The sequence below is a fragment of the Tinamus guttatus genome, unplaced genomic scaffold (genome assembly GCF_059628265.1).
Source record: "Tinamus guttatus ecotype Peru unplaced genomic scaffold, ASM5962826v1 Tinamus_guttatus_pri_ptg000458l, whole genome shotgun sequence".
Classification (NCBI taxonomy): domain Eukaryota; kingdom Metazoa; phylum Chordata; class Aves; order Tinamiformes; family Tinamidae; genus Tinamus; species Tinamus guttatus.
The window spans coordinates 17,803-34,877 of NW_028288992.1; the positions used below are offsets into that span (position 1 = coordinate 17,803).

Genomic DNA, 17,075 nt, shown 5'->3' on the forward strand with positions numbered 1-17,075 from the left:
ACTGAAACACTAAAGCATTAAAATACAGAAAGCTCGTTTAACTCACTTCACAAAAGCATTAACAGATGACGTATCCCTTCTCTATTTAAAGCCCTACCGTGTGAACACTTCAATTTTAAATAGAAAAAGGATATCCAAGTCGTATTAACTCAAAAAAAAATAAAAAGTCTATTTAGACAAAGTTGTAATGGCAACTAACAAACCATTAAATACAGAGATGCCCAAAATACAGCTAAGTATGGAATTACAGGTACTCAACCATTAGTGACCGGTATCACAAAGAGCACTGCAACATGGAAACGGGGCGCGGGGGGTTACGTGGTCACCGTGAGGCCAAAAAACGGGATTTTCCAAGTGCGGGAGGTAACAAAACTCGGCTTTATCTGTACTGGTAGTTCATGCTGTGGTCGTTCCTGCCGTAGCCGCCTTGGGAAGCCTGGTAGGAGCTGGGGGGACCGCTGTAATTCTGGCCGGAGCCGGGCGAGTTGTAGTTGGATTGCGAGGAGTATCCGCCTGCAACGGGAACGCGGTTGGGAGGGAGCGTTTGGGGGGAAAACGCGGAGTTTCGGGAACGCCGTGGGAAGAGGCCGGTGGGAAGAGAGGCTGGAAGGGGCGGTACTGACCTTGCTTACCTTGGTACGAGGACCCTCCACCCCCAGAGCCTCCCCCATAGCCACCGTGCGAGCCCGTGTTGTAGGAGGCGCCGCCGGAGTAGCTGTTGCCGCCGCGGCCGCTGCTGCCGCCGTAACCTGCGGAGGACGGAGACGTTAACGGAGCCCCCGGTCTGGGATTTCACACATATCATCAATTAAAGAGAGCGTAATAAAACAGAGGCTGTTTATTTGGGGTCATGATGAAGGTATAGGACGATCTCTATGGAATACTACCCATGTCCAAGAGAGATTCCTTCAATCTTCTGTTCCTCAGGTAACAGGGAAAACAGTAAAAAGGGAAAACTAATCGGGGAGGGACTTTGCATGGACTGGGGATAGTATTTAAAGAAGGGAGAAAAGCACTTCCCAATACCCCAAAAGTTACGAACTCCCTTAACCTGGCATGGGTATAAACAGGGGGGCACAAAGTGGGAAAAATTGTACACCCATTTAGTGTCTCTATTCCACAGATAAAAGTTTCAGAGGGAAAAATCTTTTTTTGATCGGAGGAAATTGCAGAATATAAACATGCAGAATATAAACTTGCAGATTATTGCAAGATAGAGGAACGTTCGGATCGCCACGTTCGGGATCGCCGGCCCTGCCGTATCCATGCTGGGTCACCCAGCGGTCCCGATTTCCCTTTGGGGAAATGCCCGGAGCTTTTTCCCAGAAATCAGGCCGGACCAGCCCAGCAGGTCGGCCGGGCCGGAGCCGTTCCGCTTGGCACGGAAAACACGAAACCCGAGCGGTTTAAGCCCACGAAACACGCGGAGCATCCGCTCGGGGTCACCCCACTCACTGAATTTGCTCTCGTAGTTGTAGTCGGAGCCGCCGCCGGGCGAGTTGTAGGAGTTGGAGTAGGAGGAGTAGTTGCCCTGGCCGTGGTTGTAGCCCTTCTGCTTGCCCTGGGGCGGGCCGTAGTTGCCGTATTGGTTCTGGTTGTACGACTGTTGCTGCTGCCCCTGGTGGGACTGGTAGCCGGAGCCGTACGAGGGTTTCTGCTGCCCCCCGTGTTGCTGCTTCTTGTGTTTCGGGGGCACCGGGGAGTTGTAGTTGTCGCCGCCCTGGTAGTAGGAGCCGTAGCCGGAGGAGCCGCCGCCGGAGTTGGAGTGGCCGCCGTTGCTGTAGAACTGGCCTGAGCGGAGAGAGCAGAGGGAGTTTAGCCCCCAAATAATGGGGAGGGTTGGTTTAGCCCCAAAACGGGGCGTTTCGGGAGGGAAAAGCACTTTACGGGTCGGGGTTGTCTTAAAATAAAGAGGTTTTTGCTCTTATGGAAGCGACGGCGCAAGAGCGGCCCGATCCCACACGGAAACGCTCCACGCGCGGCCGAGAGGAGCCAAACGTGGCCCCTTGGATGGGGAATTCGGAATCACCCTCCGAATCACTTGGAGAAATTCCCATTTGGCAACGCCGAGCCGGTTCTCCCATAGCTTTAATGGCAGCATCATCCCAAATCCCAGAACTCAGCCCGGGGCGACCACACTCGTTTCGTTTTCCTTTTAATGCATTTTACAATAACTAACAGTTCTCCGTGTTCTACAAAGGTTTAAAATCTGGAGCTCAAGCTACATTTGAGGCAAGTCAGCCAGGAGCACGAGGAACAATCCCATTCCTGGCATGAGGAATTAAGTCCACATCCACGCAGGTCGCTAAGAAAGAACCGTCCCTATCACTTCCCACATGGAATGAACAGGAACAGGATGAGGGACGTGAAAATGTGCTGTAAAAGGGCAGAAATTGGGTGTTTTTTGGTCTTTCCTCCTGTTTCTTTCCCAGTGCTGCTGCTCAGGTTCCTCAGCTGCCGCGAGGGGATTTTCCGGCCCAATTCCTGTTTTCCGGCCCAATTCCTGCCCGTGGAGCTTCCATGAGTGTTTCGGGTTTGGGCTGGATGGGAGAAGACTCGCTCTGGAGTCGGACTTGCCACGTTAAAAAACTAACTCTTTTTAAGGGGTAAAAAACACCAGGATCTAACTAAAAACCTGCACCGGTGTCTGGAACAGCTTGTGCACTCTGGAACCTAATGATGCCGCTAACGAGGAGGAGCTTTGCTGGCGTCTCTTTTGAAAAGCAAGGAGGCACGTGAGAATTTAGCGTTTCTCCGGAAAAATTGGAAAAGAGACGAGGGATAAAATCCTGTGCCTGATTTTCCTGCGATTCCGGGTGAAACGGCTCCTCCTGGAGGCGGATGGGAGCTCCTTTCCCAAATCCAAGGGGTGTTTGTGCAGAGCAGCAGCTCCTCGAGGCACCTCAGCTTTGCTCTTCACCGGAATCGTTTTTCAGCGCTCTAAAGATCCCTGGAATCACAAAATTCCTTCTTCCCTCTGCACTACAATAAGGCTTCCCACTTTACCAGCTCCTTTCTCCCCTCTTCCGCAATACGGGACACGGATCCCTCCGGACAAGGACCAGGACTCGTGTCTGGGTTGGTCTCGGCCAGGTGAGGACCCAAATTCCACAGTTTCCACTTTCCCTAGGAACCCTCCACATCCAACTATCAAATTCCAAGGCCGTTTGACACCTGGAATTTTCTACTTCCCCCTAAAATCAAAGCTAAGGAATAAAAATACCCACCACAGCAGTCCTTTCTTTGACATGTATTCACTTAAAAAAATGGCAGTTTTGCACCTCATTCAGGACAGGATCTATTCGCTTGTATAAAAAAGTCATGATTTCAAACAATAGCTTTCTAAAAAAAATAGGGCATGCATTATTATTATTATTAAGTACTCACTAGATACCGTGGACTTTTTTTTTTTTTTTTAACCTGATTCACAGGTTAAAGGTTTTTGTTTTGCCTTTTTTTTTTCTTTTTAAACTAATTTACTTACTGAGTTAACTCAAATGCTGTTGAGCTTCACAAGTTAAATTAACGCGCCGGCTTTGCAGCCCAGAACAGTGACAAACAAAACACAGTTTTAAAACAAGTTCCACAGCAAGAATAAAGGACCCAACACTTGGAGCTCAGAGCCTCGTGTCTTAAAACGGCCAATTTCAAGTTCCTGCTGTTTCCAATTCCCAAGGAATAATTCCCAATTATTTATTTCCCCAGGTTTTGGGTCACTTTGAGGGTGATGCGCGTCCCGCTTGCTCGAGTGCTCTAGGCCCTTTATTTTTGGCTCAAGAAAGCCCGTTTTCAGGTGACAAATGACTCCATGCATTTTCAGAAGGTCAAAACTAGCGTTTTTTTTTACATCAGCTCCTAATGCCTGGGTTTTTATTGTACTGGAAGCAGTTACAATACCTGGGACATACACTAGCTACCAGCCACAACAGTCACAGCCCTCCCGTTCATCCACCAGCGGGTTACAGAGGCTGTAGGGTTCATTTGAGCACATACCATTCCACACACAACAGTTTTGCATGCTTAAAAAGCTGGGCTGCACTATGTTCAGACACGTGAAAAGTCTTCCCAATATCAGAGGCATTGACCCAATTGCTGGGATTTATTAAAAGGCTCATTTTTTTGTACAAAACCTGCCGTAAATTAAGACAAAGGTAGATTAAAACACTCCAGTATCTGTTTCTTAAAAATAATGCTTTCCATAAAAAGCAAAGATGGGCTTTTTTTTTTTTTTTTTGCCTTTACGCTGAACGGAGCTGGCTTGGAAGTTTGTGCAAACGGCACAAAAACATTCGTGGATAATTAGTTCCCCCTGTTGTGTACATCGATACGACCAAGTTCAAAGGCAAATCACAATAAAAACGGCCACTGCCTGAAGTTCTGCAGGGTAATAAGAGTTTCAGACAAGCTGCGGTGAAAAGCCACTGTTGAGAACCCCAGTGAAGCACAGGGACACGGCACGAACACTTTGGGTTTTGGAGTTCGAGAAAATTGGAGTAAAAAGCTGTTTTTTGTGCAATACTTTTGGATGATCTAGGAAGACCCAAAATCATGATAGCCGTAGCAGTCTGTGAAAAAGTCACCTACAAAAGGGGGAGACAGAGCAGAGAAAAAAAATTAGAATTCTTTTGAAGAGGGCACAATGCGCCACATTTGAAAGTCATGTTTTAGATTTCTCTGCTCCTGTCACTCCCCAATGAAGGCTTCTTCTCAAGACCAATCGCTGGGTATTTTCAGGCAAATCTGATTCACAAGTGTGGCCGATAGCTTCACATGGCTTAAAGCAGAGAAATTTAAAATATTTCAACAGTTTTTTGCGGAAGAAGTCGCCCGGGTTTGACTTTTAAGCGTCTACGCAAGCCATCTTTCAGTATTCCTCAATTCGGGAAATTCGGGAGCACCCCTTAGGATGGCTTCGGCACCAGCATATCATCGTATGCTGCCCCAGGCTGAGTTTTATACCCCCAGATTGATGTGCTTCGAAAATGTAAAAATGGAAACTTACTATAGCCTGCCGTCGCGGAATTTCCTCCGTACCCATAGTTTCCATATCCAGCACCTAAATGGGAATAAAATCATTAGATGCCAGGGAATAGAGGCACAAAATCCTTTGTTTTCTGCGAGGCTACGAAATGCTGGAGGAGGCGGGTGAATTTTGGGGCGCGGGGGGTGTTTTTGGCTGGTTTTACGGGGAGGAGGAGGCCCGAAGCGCGCGCGGCCGCTCACCTGCATTCATGTAGCCGCCGTGGTTGCCCCCGAAGCCGCCCCGGCCTCGGCCCCGGCCCCGCATGTTGCCGCCCCGGCCGCGGCCTCGCATGTTGGGCGGCGGGGGGACCTCGTTGTGCATGGGGCCTCCCATCCCGAATCCCGGGTTGTGCTGTTGGAGGAAGAGAGACTCGTTACAAAACACGCAGGGTTTCGCCACGCGGCCCCGGCGAAAACAGGGCCTTGCAAAATCCCGCCGGAACGCCGCGCGTTCCGATACCCGTTGGAAGGGAACGGGGCCAAGGAAGAGACGGAGAGGGTGATATCGGGTTTGCAGTAATCTCCAGGAAATGGGCTGCAGAAAAAACACCTGCAAAACTTCCTGGATGCCAGAGCACTGTCTGGGAGGTTATTTATGACTTGCTAGTCGGATTTAAGGCCCCCTGGTCGGGATTTAAGGCCCCCTGGTCGGGATTTAAGGCCCCCTGGTCGGGATTTAAGGCCCCCTGGTCGGGATTTAAGGCCCCCTGGTCGGGATTTAAGGCCCCCTGGTCGGGATTTAAGGCCCCCTGGTCGGGATTTAAGGCCCCCTGGTCGGGATTTAAGGCCCCCTGGTCGGGATTTAAGGCCCCCTGGTCGGATGCTCTTAGCAGATTCTGCCTTATTCCTCTTCCCCAAAAGCAGGCTTGCAATTTTCCCATAGGATCACGAGCTACATCACGGAACAGGGAGTTCACTTACTTTTACTGCAAACTTGGGTCCTCCCCTGGCAGGCACGGGGGCTCTTTTCTTCTTGTTTTGCTCAATGGCAACGGGGGCATCGGGAAACAGCTTCTCCAGGGCAGCCAGGGCAGCGTAGGCTTTGGCCACCTTTTTATTCGAACCGGCTCCTTGGAATTTCTGCCCGTCAACCTCCACCTTTGAAAGGGATTAAAGCGTCACACGTGAACGCGAAGGGCAGAGGCTCCCCCTTGTGAACGCGCTCGACGTGGCCGACCGCGTTTATAGGTGTTTTACGGACAATCCCGGTAGGAATCTGGGAAAATGAGGAGCGTAAGGCTGCAGGTATGGGAGCTGGGATGCCTGGAATGCCCTCACCTCCATGACAAAGCGCTTGTCGTGACTGCCGCCCGTTTCGGAGATGAGTTCGTATTTCAGCCCGCGCCGCTTCTCGTTGAGCTCCATGACCGGATTCTTGCCGTGTTTCGTCAGGATTGGTCCCTGTTGCTTCACATTCTGGAAGAGGAGAGGAGCTCATGAAGCTCCAGGGAAAACCTACCGGATGGGAAGGTACTCCCAAAATATGAACTTTGTACGGATGAAAAATATCTTAAAACAGGACACTTGCGCTAGGATCAACTCGGACAATAATCTTATACCTTAAAATTTATCATTACAGTGACTGAAAATTGCTGTTATTTTATGTGTAGACTCGGGCTGGACGTTTTCAGTATGTTAAAAAGTCCTTAAAAAGAAGTTTTCAACCTCATTTTCTCCTAGAGGCTCTCAGGGACCTCCCGAGAGCCCGCTCACCTCTGAGGTTTGATCCGAGGGAGGAGAAGCAGCACTAGGTGTGGAGACAGTTTCCACTACGGGAGGAGGAGCGACAACAACCGGTTTCTGTTCCGTTTCCTCCGCCGATTCATCCCCCTTCACGGACTCTTTGCCCTCCACTCCCGTGGGCAAGCCCATATCTTGCAACACCTGGAGCGGGGAGGAGGAAAAGGGATTACTGGAGAGCACTGACCTGAGACCTGCCCCTTCTCCCACACATTTGGGGGTAAATATTGGAAATATTTCAACGAATCGCTATTTGTTTTGTTAGGGTATTATGTTAACATTCTGCTGGGATTATTCATCCGACTTTTTCCCCCCTTTCCCAAATCCCGTGGGCACTTCAAGAGCTAAGTCCCAGGCACCCTGCTTTGTGCTTCACGTCCAGATTATTTTGTCTGGATATTTAACTTCTCTCCTGGATGTGACCTGGTCCACGCTGAAGGATTTATGCATTTCTCGTACAAAATAACTGTGACTTTCACAACAAGGGGCTTTCAGGTGGCCCTTTTCAGGTTTAAGAGGTCAGAATTATCCTTAGGAAACAGCCTGCCTGTTTTCCAGAGCCCTTTGGCTGTGTTTTCCAGGGACAGTCCTCACCTTCACCGCCACGTGCAATTTGGCTGTCTTTTTGGAAGGTCCTGAGGCCTCAAACGTGCTGCCATCGATTTCCACAGACATCGTAAAAATAGGGGCATGGACAGGGCCAGTCTGAGACACGAGTTTGTACTGGAGCCCAGGTTTGAGCTGGTTTAGTTTCATCAGTGCATTCATGGCCTGGGGAGGTTCAAGTTTTTCCTCTGAAGAGAAAAAAACCACAAGTTTTCAGATGTTTGCAATGTCTCGAGAAGAAAAGCTGATCATAGACAGCAAGTTATCCATCATTTTTGTTCTCATGAAAGTTTAAAAGTTATACCAAATAAGCCCATACAGCGGTAATTAATTAATTTACTTAGAGCTTGCATGTCCTACAACTCATATTTAGACATCACTCAACATCAAACACTCCCAAGAGTTTTGGTTGTGACCACCCTCCCAGCTTAACCTAAAAACAGCCTTCCGGGAGCCGTCGGTACCTACCTCTCGTTAACTCAATACCTTTTTTCTGAATCTTCTTTTTCTTTTTGCTGGGAGATTTCTCCTCTCCATCCTCCTCCATAGGACGCTTCATTGGGGTAACAGCATATGTGGTACTGGGAGGAATCTGGACTGTAAAATTGTGACAGAAGAGCTAAGAATTCCAGTTTCCAGGAACAAAACAGCCTTAAAACACGCGATTATTTCCTAGTACCTACCAGTGTAGTCAACGGGGTTTTCGTTCTTTGGTTTCTTGGGCATTTTGGAAGGGAGGGGATCCATCCCCAAGACCTTGTGAAGCTGGCCAAAAGCAGCAAGTCTCAGAGCATGCTAGAAAGATTGGACACGTGTTACCGGGACGCACACGCTGCTCCACTCATCTGTTCCCTGCAGTTTCAGACAGGAACCTTCTGCCCACCCCTACACAGGACTCCTCAGCCGTTTAAATAGGACTCTCCTTGGAATTTTTGCAAGTTCAAGCCAAAATACGGGTCATGGTAGTCAAGTCACTATTTAAAACCTGATACTTTGCTTCTGGTTGGCCGAGCTACAAATTCCTTATTGGTGTGGGACCCATTTGTATTGCTTTACTTGACTAGGTATTAAAAAAGTTAACACCAACCTCTGCGAGGTTACTATGCTACCATTAACCAATACGGAAGTTCAGAGTCAGTTGAACTGATTAAGTTTTTGTAACATCTGTAGTCAAAACTATACCTGAGCACTCTGTGTGATATCTTCCCTTTGTTGTCTGTCTAGATGCCCAATAGCATCAGTGGCTTCTTTTTCACAAGGATCATAAATACCAGAACCATCTGAAGGCAGGAAACAAGGAAGATATGCAGAGAATTATCCTGGTGTTTCTAAAGAAACTAAACTAAGTATTCCCTTGGCATCAATCAACACTCATCTCTCGAAGAACACCGATTGACATGATCCATCCACTGTCCAACACTCTGAGACTCGTCGGGGTTATTTTACATGTACAATTATAAGTGAAACTGGTCACAAGCGCTGCGAGAGGCAATGTTACACTTGCAAGGAACTGGTACCTCTCTCTACAGGGTTTAACATCATGGGTCCATAGCTTTGAACACATGTGCCCTAAAGAATAGCGAGCTACGGTGGCACCCATATACATCAGGGGATTATTTTTTTCCCCGAGTGTTGCATCTAGGTTGTCCACGCGTTTAACAAGAGATGTCTCAAACACTAGGCAAAGCTTCCAGCCCGTTTCATGTGCGCTTCGCTTTGAAATGGAAATGCAGAGAAGCACCTAACCTGGCATCACGATTCCCGACGCGAGGCACTCGAGGACCCTCCTCAGGGCCTCGCCGGCTCCCATGGGTCTGTTTGCGGTGCCGATAGATTTTTCACACAGCAGCTCTAGAGGCTGAAAGAGATTTGGGGAAAGTGAGGAAAGCGAATGGACACGGAGGGAGCAAGGACGGCCGCACGTTCCTCGAACGGCGCACGCTGCAGAGCTCCGATGTGTTTTTCATGGCTAAAAGCTCTGTTTTAGCATTATAAAAAACCGATTTGTCAAGCGGGAACGCTCGCCAGCTTTGAGCTGCACGAGGATTTGGAGAAGCGGGATGGAAGGAGGAAAAGAAAGGAATTACCCATCCTCGGAGCGGCGCCCAAGTGGGGACCCGAGTACACAGGTCTCTCAGAACCCGGATCACTATGACACACGACTTCAGCCCGTTAGCCCTGGCCTAGGAGAGGAATCAAAAGCAGAAGGAAATTCAATAAAAACCCCCAAACTGTGCTTTTTGCAGACATTAACTTTTGCGGTGCTACTTTGTCAAGGGTAAACAATAGTCGACATGACAACTTTAGAGCTTTAATGGTCGTGTATAAAGGCAACATTACTCTTAACACAAAGCAGCAGCTAGGCATCTACTCATTAAAAAGGTCCCTTCTGAACATTAAATCCACTTAAGTGCTTCTTTAGCAACTGTACCGTCGACAGACGCTAAGTTCAGCACGTCTAACTATCGTCCAACTTTAAGGTATTTTAAATAATAATAATAAAAAAAAAGGCCAGTTAAAGAGTTTACGAATGTTCTACTTAAAGACAAATATAAGAGCAAAATGCAAACCTGGAACCACTTGGCGTGTCGGAGTGACGCCAAGGCAGCAAGGCATTTCTGCCTGTCCAGAACGTCCGGGGAGTCGGTGACTGATAGCGTTTCTATTCGTGGATGGAATAAGAAGACAAGGCACAGTTTGACCAAGGGGGTTCTGTCAGCTGGAGAGGGGATGAGGCAGCTTCCTAAAGGGCAGCGGAGGCTCCCAAGAGACCACGGGCTGCAGCCGTTCCCTGCAAGGGAACTTCGCCCGGATATTGGCGTCGCTCGGAAATTTCAACCGTGATGGAACGATCGGGGAAAAGAGCCGAGCGTTTTGCGAGGGGGACAGGGGGACAAAGGCTGCCTGGGAGAGGACAGGAATCCTTCAGCGCTTCCGTGAGGTCGCAGAGCGCCAGGCGGGCCGGATCGGGAGCGAGCGGCAATTTGGGCTCAATCCCCCGGCCGCGCTCGGAGCGCGGCTGCCACCAAGGGAACCCCCTGTGCCCTCAAGGCTTGGCTGCCCCGGCCCCAACCGTGACAGAGAGCGGCCTGTTGGTCAAAGGTCCAGCGTCCCTAAAATTGACAAACTAGAAGGCTTGGTAGACGAGGTCAGATATCAAAACCATAGACAGGCAAGAGAGCACAACAGTATTTTCCAGTCTGTGCTGCAGCAAAACTGAAGGAAAGGTCGGAGGAAGCGGCGAGTTTCCCAAGACCAGGGTTTTAGATAAGGCTAACGGAGCAAACGTGCGAGCGCCGCGAATGGGCGCCGTGTGCGAGAGACACGTGGAAAAAAAGCGAATTTTGGTTCCAAAAGCAACGTGAGGATCGACTGCTAACTTTATCCAAAACTCTGCATGGCGTGCTGGGATTCTGAGCTTTGGCCGCTGAAACGGCCCGTGGAGGAGACCCAGAGCACGTCTCATTCTTGCTGCAACACAAACTGCAGAACATCCAATCTCAGGTACATGCAAGGCATTTAACGAGAAGCCTTCAACACGTTCAAAATGTATATGCTTACACTCTCATGTATGGCGCAGGCCGCTTACATGGCTAGGTACAAAACGAGATTAATTCAACGATATTACGTATTAGTGAACTAAAGGTCCGAGTAAAAATGAAACTGAAAAAAAAAGAGCAAAATACCATTTGAAAAGTGCTACTCAATTTCAAAAGTTCAGTCCGAATAAACCATAATGGTGATTTCATGGAGCTGGTGCGCTACGAAATCTTGAATTGGCATGAAAATAATTGCTGCTACTTTGGTTGAAATTGAATAGCATGGTTTAACAGTGAATTAGCAACAGAAAAGTACAACTTTCCAGACCGACTGTTGGCTTTTTCAGTCGTCCATACCTCCAGCTAACTGTTTCTCCATTTCCTCCCTGACAACAGGCGACGTCAAATGGATGGTCAGTGTCAACGAAGGCTCTTTTGTGTTTTTAATTATAATTGCAGCATCACCAACTGACTGGATTATTTCGTATTTGTCTTCTGTAATAGCCTGCAATATAATTTCACCAGTGAGCGATTAATTCATTGCTTAGAGCTCCACTATCCTCCCCACCCTGCCAAAAAAAGAGCAAGGTCTGTAAGATTGCAGTTATTAAGATGTTTGTTTACAAGGTAATGCCAAAACGATGAGGGACGTTGATGGAATTATTTTCGTAAGACAAAATAACGCATCACAAAGTGCTGCCAAATGCCCTTTTATCCATTCGAAATAGATTCTTCCCCATAACGTGCAGAAATTGGGAAGGTTTTACTCACAGCAAGCTGTACCCCGAGGTTGTCAGCCACTTTCTCCAGGAGATCCGCCGTGGGCTTGTCTTTGCACAGGAGAACTAGCTCAAGGTCCAGGTCGCCCTTCAGCAAGAGGCCTTTGGCCACCAGCCCCACGCGCATGACCCCGCGCAGGGTCCTCGTCAGCTGCTCCGTGGCCTTCTGATCCCTGCGGACACACGGGGAACGACCGTGATGGCTTAAAAAAACAAGGAATTCCCTACAGGCGGAAGCCAAAGGATGCACAGCGGAGATTACGGATGAAACGGGACTCCCCTCTGCTTAAAAACTGCTGCAGGCCCAGGTTGCCAACCCCTCTCCTATCAATTCCGCTGTTCCGTAGTGTGGTGAGCACCTCTGCAACCTCAGAGTAAATTCCTACTGATCCAAGTGAGGTTGTGCTGTTACTCCCCCTTAAAAACGCCCGTTTCGCCTCGTTCCTCACCCTCCTTCTTTGTTCTCCTCTTCCGCGGCTGCCTCCATGGTCTCTTGCTCCGGCTGCTCCCCGCCGACCTTTTCCTGCTCGTCGATCCAGTCGGACACGGCTTTGAGCGCGCGCTCCGTGTGGGACACCATGTTCTGAACGGCCTCCAGCTCCTCTTGGGTCGGGTAGACGGCCGAGTGCTTGGCCATCACGTGGCGGTCGTCGTTCACGAAGATGCGCATGGGCCGCTGCAAGGGACGCGGATCAGCGACGCGCCGAACCCAAATTCATCCTTTAAACCCCCAAAATCCACCCCCTTACCATGTTTGCCTTCGGGTGTCTGTCCCAGTTTTCCCCAGGAACTTATTCGGACGCTTCTGCCGGGATGACGGTGCTGGTTCCGCAATTTTCTGGAATCTGGGAAGAGCAGAGAACTGGTCAGCAGCGCTTTAGTGGAGGGTCCGCACGGTCCCCGCAGCCTGCTTGCTGCAATAACAGAAATCACGGATATTAGCAACCAGAACGGGTAAGAAATTGAAGTTTTATCAGCTCCTCCTGAAAATCAAGTTTTCTTCTCCAAGACCAACGTTCTGCAGACTCACAGAGTGCCCACGGCGATGACTAAAACCCGTTTTATGGCATAAAACGGGCAGAGCAGCCTGCACCAAGAGCAGCGCTTGGAACCTCCGGCAAAACGTCCGGCTGTTCCCGACCACTCCGCTTCCCTCCTCGCTCATGTTGGCCTCAGGGATGTTATTTCGGCTCCTCCTTCGGCTTTCCCATTAAAAATGCTCTTTTTTTTGCAAAGTGTGCTCTCTTATTTCCAAAAGAGCTTGTAATTAAGATGAAAGCATCCCCCGATGCACGGGGAAACAGTTTGCATGGAAAACGACCTGTTTTTGATGTGATTTGTATCCAAGCTAATTAATTGCAGGTAAAGACCCAGATTTGTATCACCTGGTTACCAAGGCAACCCCTTTTCCTGTGCTCACTGCTGCTCCTCGTGAAAGGCTGGTGGCCGAATATGGATTTTCACCCCAAATTCATTTTATGGCCCCAAAGTGGCCAAGCTGCATTTCCATTATCATCAGGATATCATAAATTCATAAATTCTCTTTGCTTATTTTAGCACATATTTTATCAGGAGGAAACTGCATCATCTTATGCTAGCAAATCTGCACGCGAGTTGCTCCCAAAGTCCTCAAATTGAAGGGAATTGCTAAAATTAAGCCCAAATCCCCACTGCCTGTTTCGGAACGCGGCTGGTGCGGCTGTGCCTGGAAGGGTTAAGGTCTTTTTTGTCCCGGTTCAAGCACTTTGCTCCCGTTCTTCCAGCCTTTCCAAAGTCGTGTCCTCGAGGCCCGGCTGAGGCTCTGCGGGATAAGGAGGCTCCCTGGGATCGCCCTTGGACACAAGGAGGCTCCTGGCAAGGAGTTCAAAACATCATCCCGCTGGGATTCGCTCCTCTAATCTGGAGCATCCATCGGAAACTATGCGGCTGCGATAAGAACCGGGAGGCGCTTGATTAGCGCCCGTTAATTGGGCTGCACCTCCAGAGCGCCCGTCTCCGACACGGCCCCCGGATTCCCGCAAATCCCTCGTGTTTCTCGGCAACTCCGGGAATTGCCACGTGCCGCTTCCGAACTTCCGAGGCCAACGGAGAGCCCCGGCACAGCACAAGGATTCACCCGGAGATTGGGATTGTTGGCATCTCTACCAACGGCTTCTCCTTCGCTTCAAATCGGGTTTTGCCAAGTTATTTCACTTTGTTTTATGATCACTTATATGTGCAGGTTGCCATCACTAAGACACATAGAGAAAACGGCCAGAAAAAGCCAATTGCGTCTCAATTAATGAAGCCCTCGTTAACAAATCCCACTTCTATGGAAATCCATCCGTTCAAAGCGAAACTGGGCTGAAATTTGCTTTTTCCCCGTGAAAACCACACGCCACTCGTTTTACTGGTTCCCAGGCTGATGGCTAATTAATATAGAGCTTGCAAATAGAAAATATAACTGAAAGGTAATGAATGTTTTACACTTGCATCATTATAGAGGATGCAAATACAGCCTCCTGCATCTTAAACAAATGCAAGTGCTCAATATGCCAGATAATGATAAAGAACAAGCAATTAATTGTCCGAATCCTGGGTGTTTTATTACAATAATAGTGTTTTAACTATTAGCTGGGCTAAAATTCCAGACAGGTCTGGAAATCAGGACCCCCCTGTGCCAGGTGTTTTACAAACAGATCTCAGGCTCATGGATTTATGGATACAAACGGGGATGAAATTGGGAAGTTCATTTCCCCCAGGCACTGAGGAATATTTTTGAAGAATAGGGATATTTTCCACACGGATTTCCAGAGCACAGAAATCCCTCCGATGCCAATCTGGCAAACTGCTAGGTACAGGATGACTTTCCCATTGTGAGGAACCGGGCGGACTTAAATGGATTTAATCGTAATTAAACCCACATGTCAGTGTCCGCTAACCAGGGAGAATTATTCCCAAGGTATCCACAAGGATCCACAAAGCACGTGTTGCAACGTAAAGATATATATTGAGCACTGAACATCCTCAGTTCCCGCCAAGCAAGGTAAGGAAGCAGCCAAAATCCAAATTAGTGGGTGCTAATTGGTGTTGGGAAACACAACAAGAGCCCAGTGAGTGAGTGGGATTCCTGCTTCCAAACATTCCCTTTCCTCTGGAAATCCCTGGTGCTCATTTCTCATGGGAACCCAGGAGCGGCACCGCCGGATTCGGGTCTCTTCGGAAAAAAGAGCCACAAAACAAGTTAAAAACATGAATTATGCCCAATTCCTGTCGCCGCTCGTCAAGCTGACTGCGGTTAAAAATTGGGGGGGAAAGATAAAAGATTGGGTAAATCAAGCCCTGTTTTAAGACTTGCCTGCTCTGATTTTCCGCTGTGAATTCTACCACAAAGAGGGATTTCAGCAACTTTCGCTGGATTTTAGTATTCCAACATAACCCGACAGACAGTCTCACGTTGGGGAGTGGGTGGCAAAATTGGAGTAAAAATACTACGGGGTGAAATTTCTTCAATAACGAAGCCCTAGATAAGGGCAAAGTTTAATGCACACTGAGCAGCGTGCGTGGCTGAGGTTTCAGAATATGGCTCGATTTTAAGCAAGAAATACTGATTTTGGTGTTTCTTGCCCCTGTGGCTTTGCAGCACTCACACCTGCACAGGGAGGCTCGAGCGGCTGGGGCTGGAAAAACCTTAAGCCTGCGTTTTTGCTGGGATTCAGGCATTTTGGCGATTCCTCTGGGGTCTATGGGCGCTGACGGGGGCCCCATCCACCTTTAAAATAAGTGATAAACACACAGAAAAACGACTCGAATAACTCGCGCGAGGGGAAACAAAAGCAGCGGCAGCGACTCCGCTGCCCTGAACCATCCAGAATCCAACAAATATAACGGGATGAATCCAGAGGGAGGGGGTTGGGGAGGGCGAGAGGAGCTGGATTTGGGGTGAATTGACCCAAAAATGAAACAAATCTTGAAGGATAAACTGGGGGAAAGGGGGTAAGATTGGGAAAAAGATTGGGATTGGGGGGGGTCCACACAGGCACATTTGGACACCCAAGGGGGTGAAGCCGCCTTATTTAAGTGCCCCCCCCATATAAACACCCCAAAATGCACCCAAGGGGAGGGAAAAAGGGCAGCCCCCCCGTTGGGAAAGGGAAGGGGGGGGGGGCAGGTCCCTGCCCCCTCCCCACATAAACACCGAGGTCACCCCAAATATAAATGGGGGGGGGGGAATGGGGGCGCCCCCCCCCCCAACGAGGCGCTGCCGCCATTTGCAAGCGGGAGAACAAAGCGGGGGGGGGGGCGGTTTGGGGGGGGGGCGAGCGAGACCCCCCTCCCACGGAGCGTGAGGGGAGGGGGCGCGGGGGGGGGGCGGGGGGAGGCGGCGGGGGGGGGAAGGGGGGGGTCGGTGTGTGCCCCCCCCCCCCCCGCCGCCCCGTTTTCCCCCCTCACTCGCCCGCGGCCCAACGGCGCCCGCCGCCATTTTGTGTCTCCACAGCACAATGGGGCCGCGCGCGCGCGCGGCGGGAGACACCGGGAAAAGCGGGGGGGCAGCAAAGGGAGACCCCCCCCCCATTGCGTCCCCCCCCCCTCCACATCGTGTCGCCCCCCCCCACAACGACATCACCGCAGGGACGGGCCCGGGCGGCCGCGCAGCGCCGCCCCCCGTCCCGCCTCACCGCCCGGCCCCCCCGCCGCCCGCGCCGCCACAGAGGGGAAATGGAGGAGGGTTTCGCCGCGGGGGGGGGGGGGGGTCCGCGCGGGTCTTACCGGGCCGGGCCTGCCCGCGGGGCCGGGGCCCCGTGCGGAGCGGAGCGGAGCGCGGCGCGGATCGGCGGCGACTGCAGCGCGGGGGGCGGAGCCGCCGCCGCCGCCGCCACCACCGGGGGAGGGAGGCGGCGGAGGGGGGGGGGGTGCGCGCGGCGGGGGGGGGGGGTGACGTCGCGGCGGCGCCGACGCGCTCCGCCCCGCCCCGCCCCGGCGCGCGCAACGGAGCGGGAGTGCGCAGGCGCGGGGGGGCGGGGGGAGCGCGGGAGCGCGGCCCGGGGAAACGCGGAGGGAAACGCGGAGGAAAACGGGAAATCCTGAGGGAAAGCATGAGGGAAACTCGGAGGGAAAGGGGAAATCCTGAGGGAAACGCGGAGGAAAACGGGAAATCCTGAGGGAAAGCATGAGGGAAACGCGGAGGGAAAGGGGAAATCCTGAGGGAAACGCGGAGGGAAAGGGGAAATCCTGAGGGAAAGCATGAGGGAAACGCGGAGGGAAAGGGGAAATCCTGAGGGAAACGCGGAGGGAAAGGGGAAATCCTGAGGAAAAGCATGAGGGAAACGCGGAGGGAAAGGGGAAATCCTGAGGGAAACGCGGAGGAAAACGGGAAATCCTGAGGAAAAGCATGAGGGAAACACGGAGG

The 17,075-nt window shown here is 50.7% G+C and overlaps 1 protein-coding gene across 4 annotated transcripts; it reads right to left on the bottom strand.

Moving 5' to 3' along the window:
- Positions 1–356: 356 nt before the first annotated feature.
- ILF3 (interleukin enhancer binding factor 3) lies at positions 357–12,502 on the bottom strand. Of its 4 annotated transcripts, none has more exons than XM_088532189.1 (19): positions 12,436–12,502; positions 12,136–12,362; positions 11,679–11,859; positions 11,265–11,412; positions 9,939–10,030; positions 9,456–9,551; positions 9,115–9,226; positions 8,551–8,648; positions 8,052–8,163; positions 7,855–7,965; positions 7,357–7,556; positions 6,736–6,906; positions 6,301–6,438; positions 5,944–6,120; positions 5,224–5,374; positions 5,003–5,056; positions 1,456–1,791; positions 624–749; positions 357–513 (listed from the first exon to the last, which is right to left on the bottom strand). In XM_088532189.1, exons 1-19 carry the CDS (start codon positions 12,436–12,438, stop codon positions 380–382), a joined length of 2,667 nt encoding a protein of 888 aa, XP_088388315.1. In that variant the 5' UTR covers positions 12,439–12,502; the 3' UTR covers positions 357–379. The 4 variants fall into 4 exon arrangements, with proteins under 4 accessions (XP_088388315.1, XP_088388312.1, XP_088388311.1 ...); XM_088532186.1 differs by having other exon boundaries at positions 633–749; positions 7,837–7,965; XM_088532185.1 differs by having other exon boundaries at positions 7,837–7,965.
- Between the last annotated feature and the right edge of the window lie 4,573 nt (positions 12,503–17,075).

Bases quoted from the DNA above. Each gene is read 5' to 3' on its own strand.
- ILF3 (XM_088532185.1), bottom strand. The intron at 11,860-12,135 runs GTGAGGAACGAG...GTGTGTCCGCAG, and splicing joins GAGGAGAACAAAGAAGGAGG to GGATCAGAAGGCCACGGAGC. The intron at 5,375-5,943 runs GTAAGTGAACTC...TTCCTCCAACAG, and splicing joins GACCCAAGTTTGCAGTAAAA to CACAACCCGGGATTCGGGAT.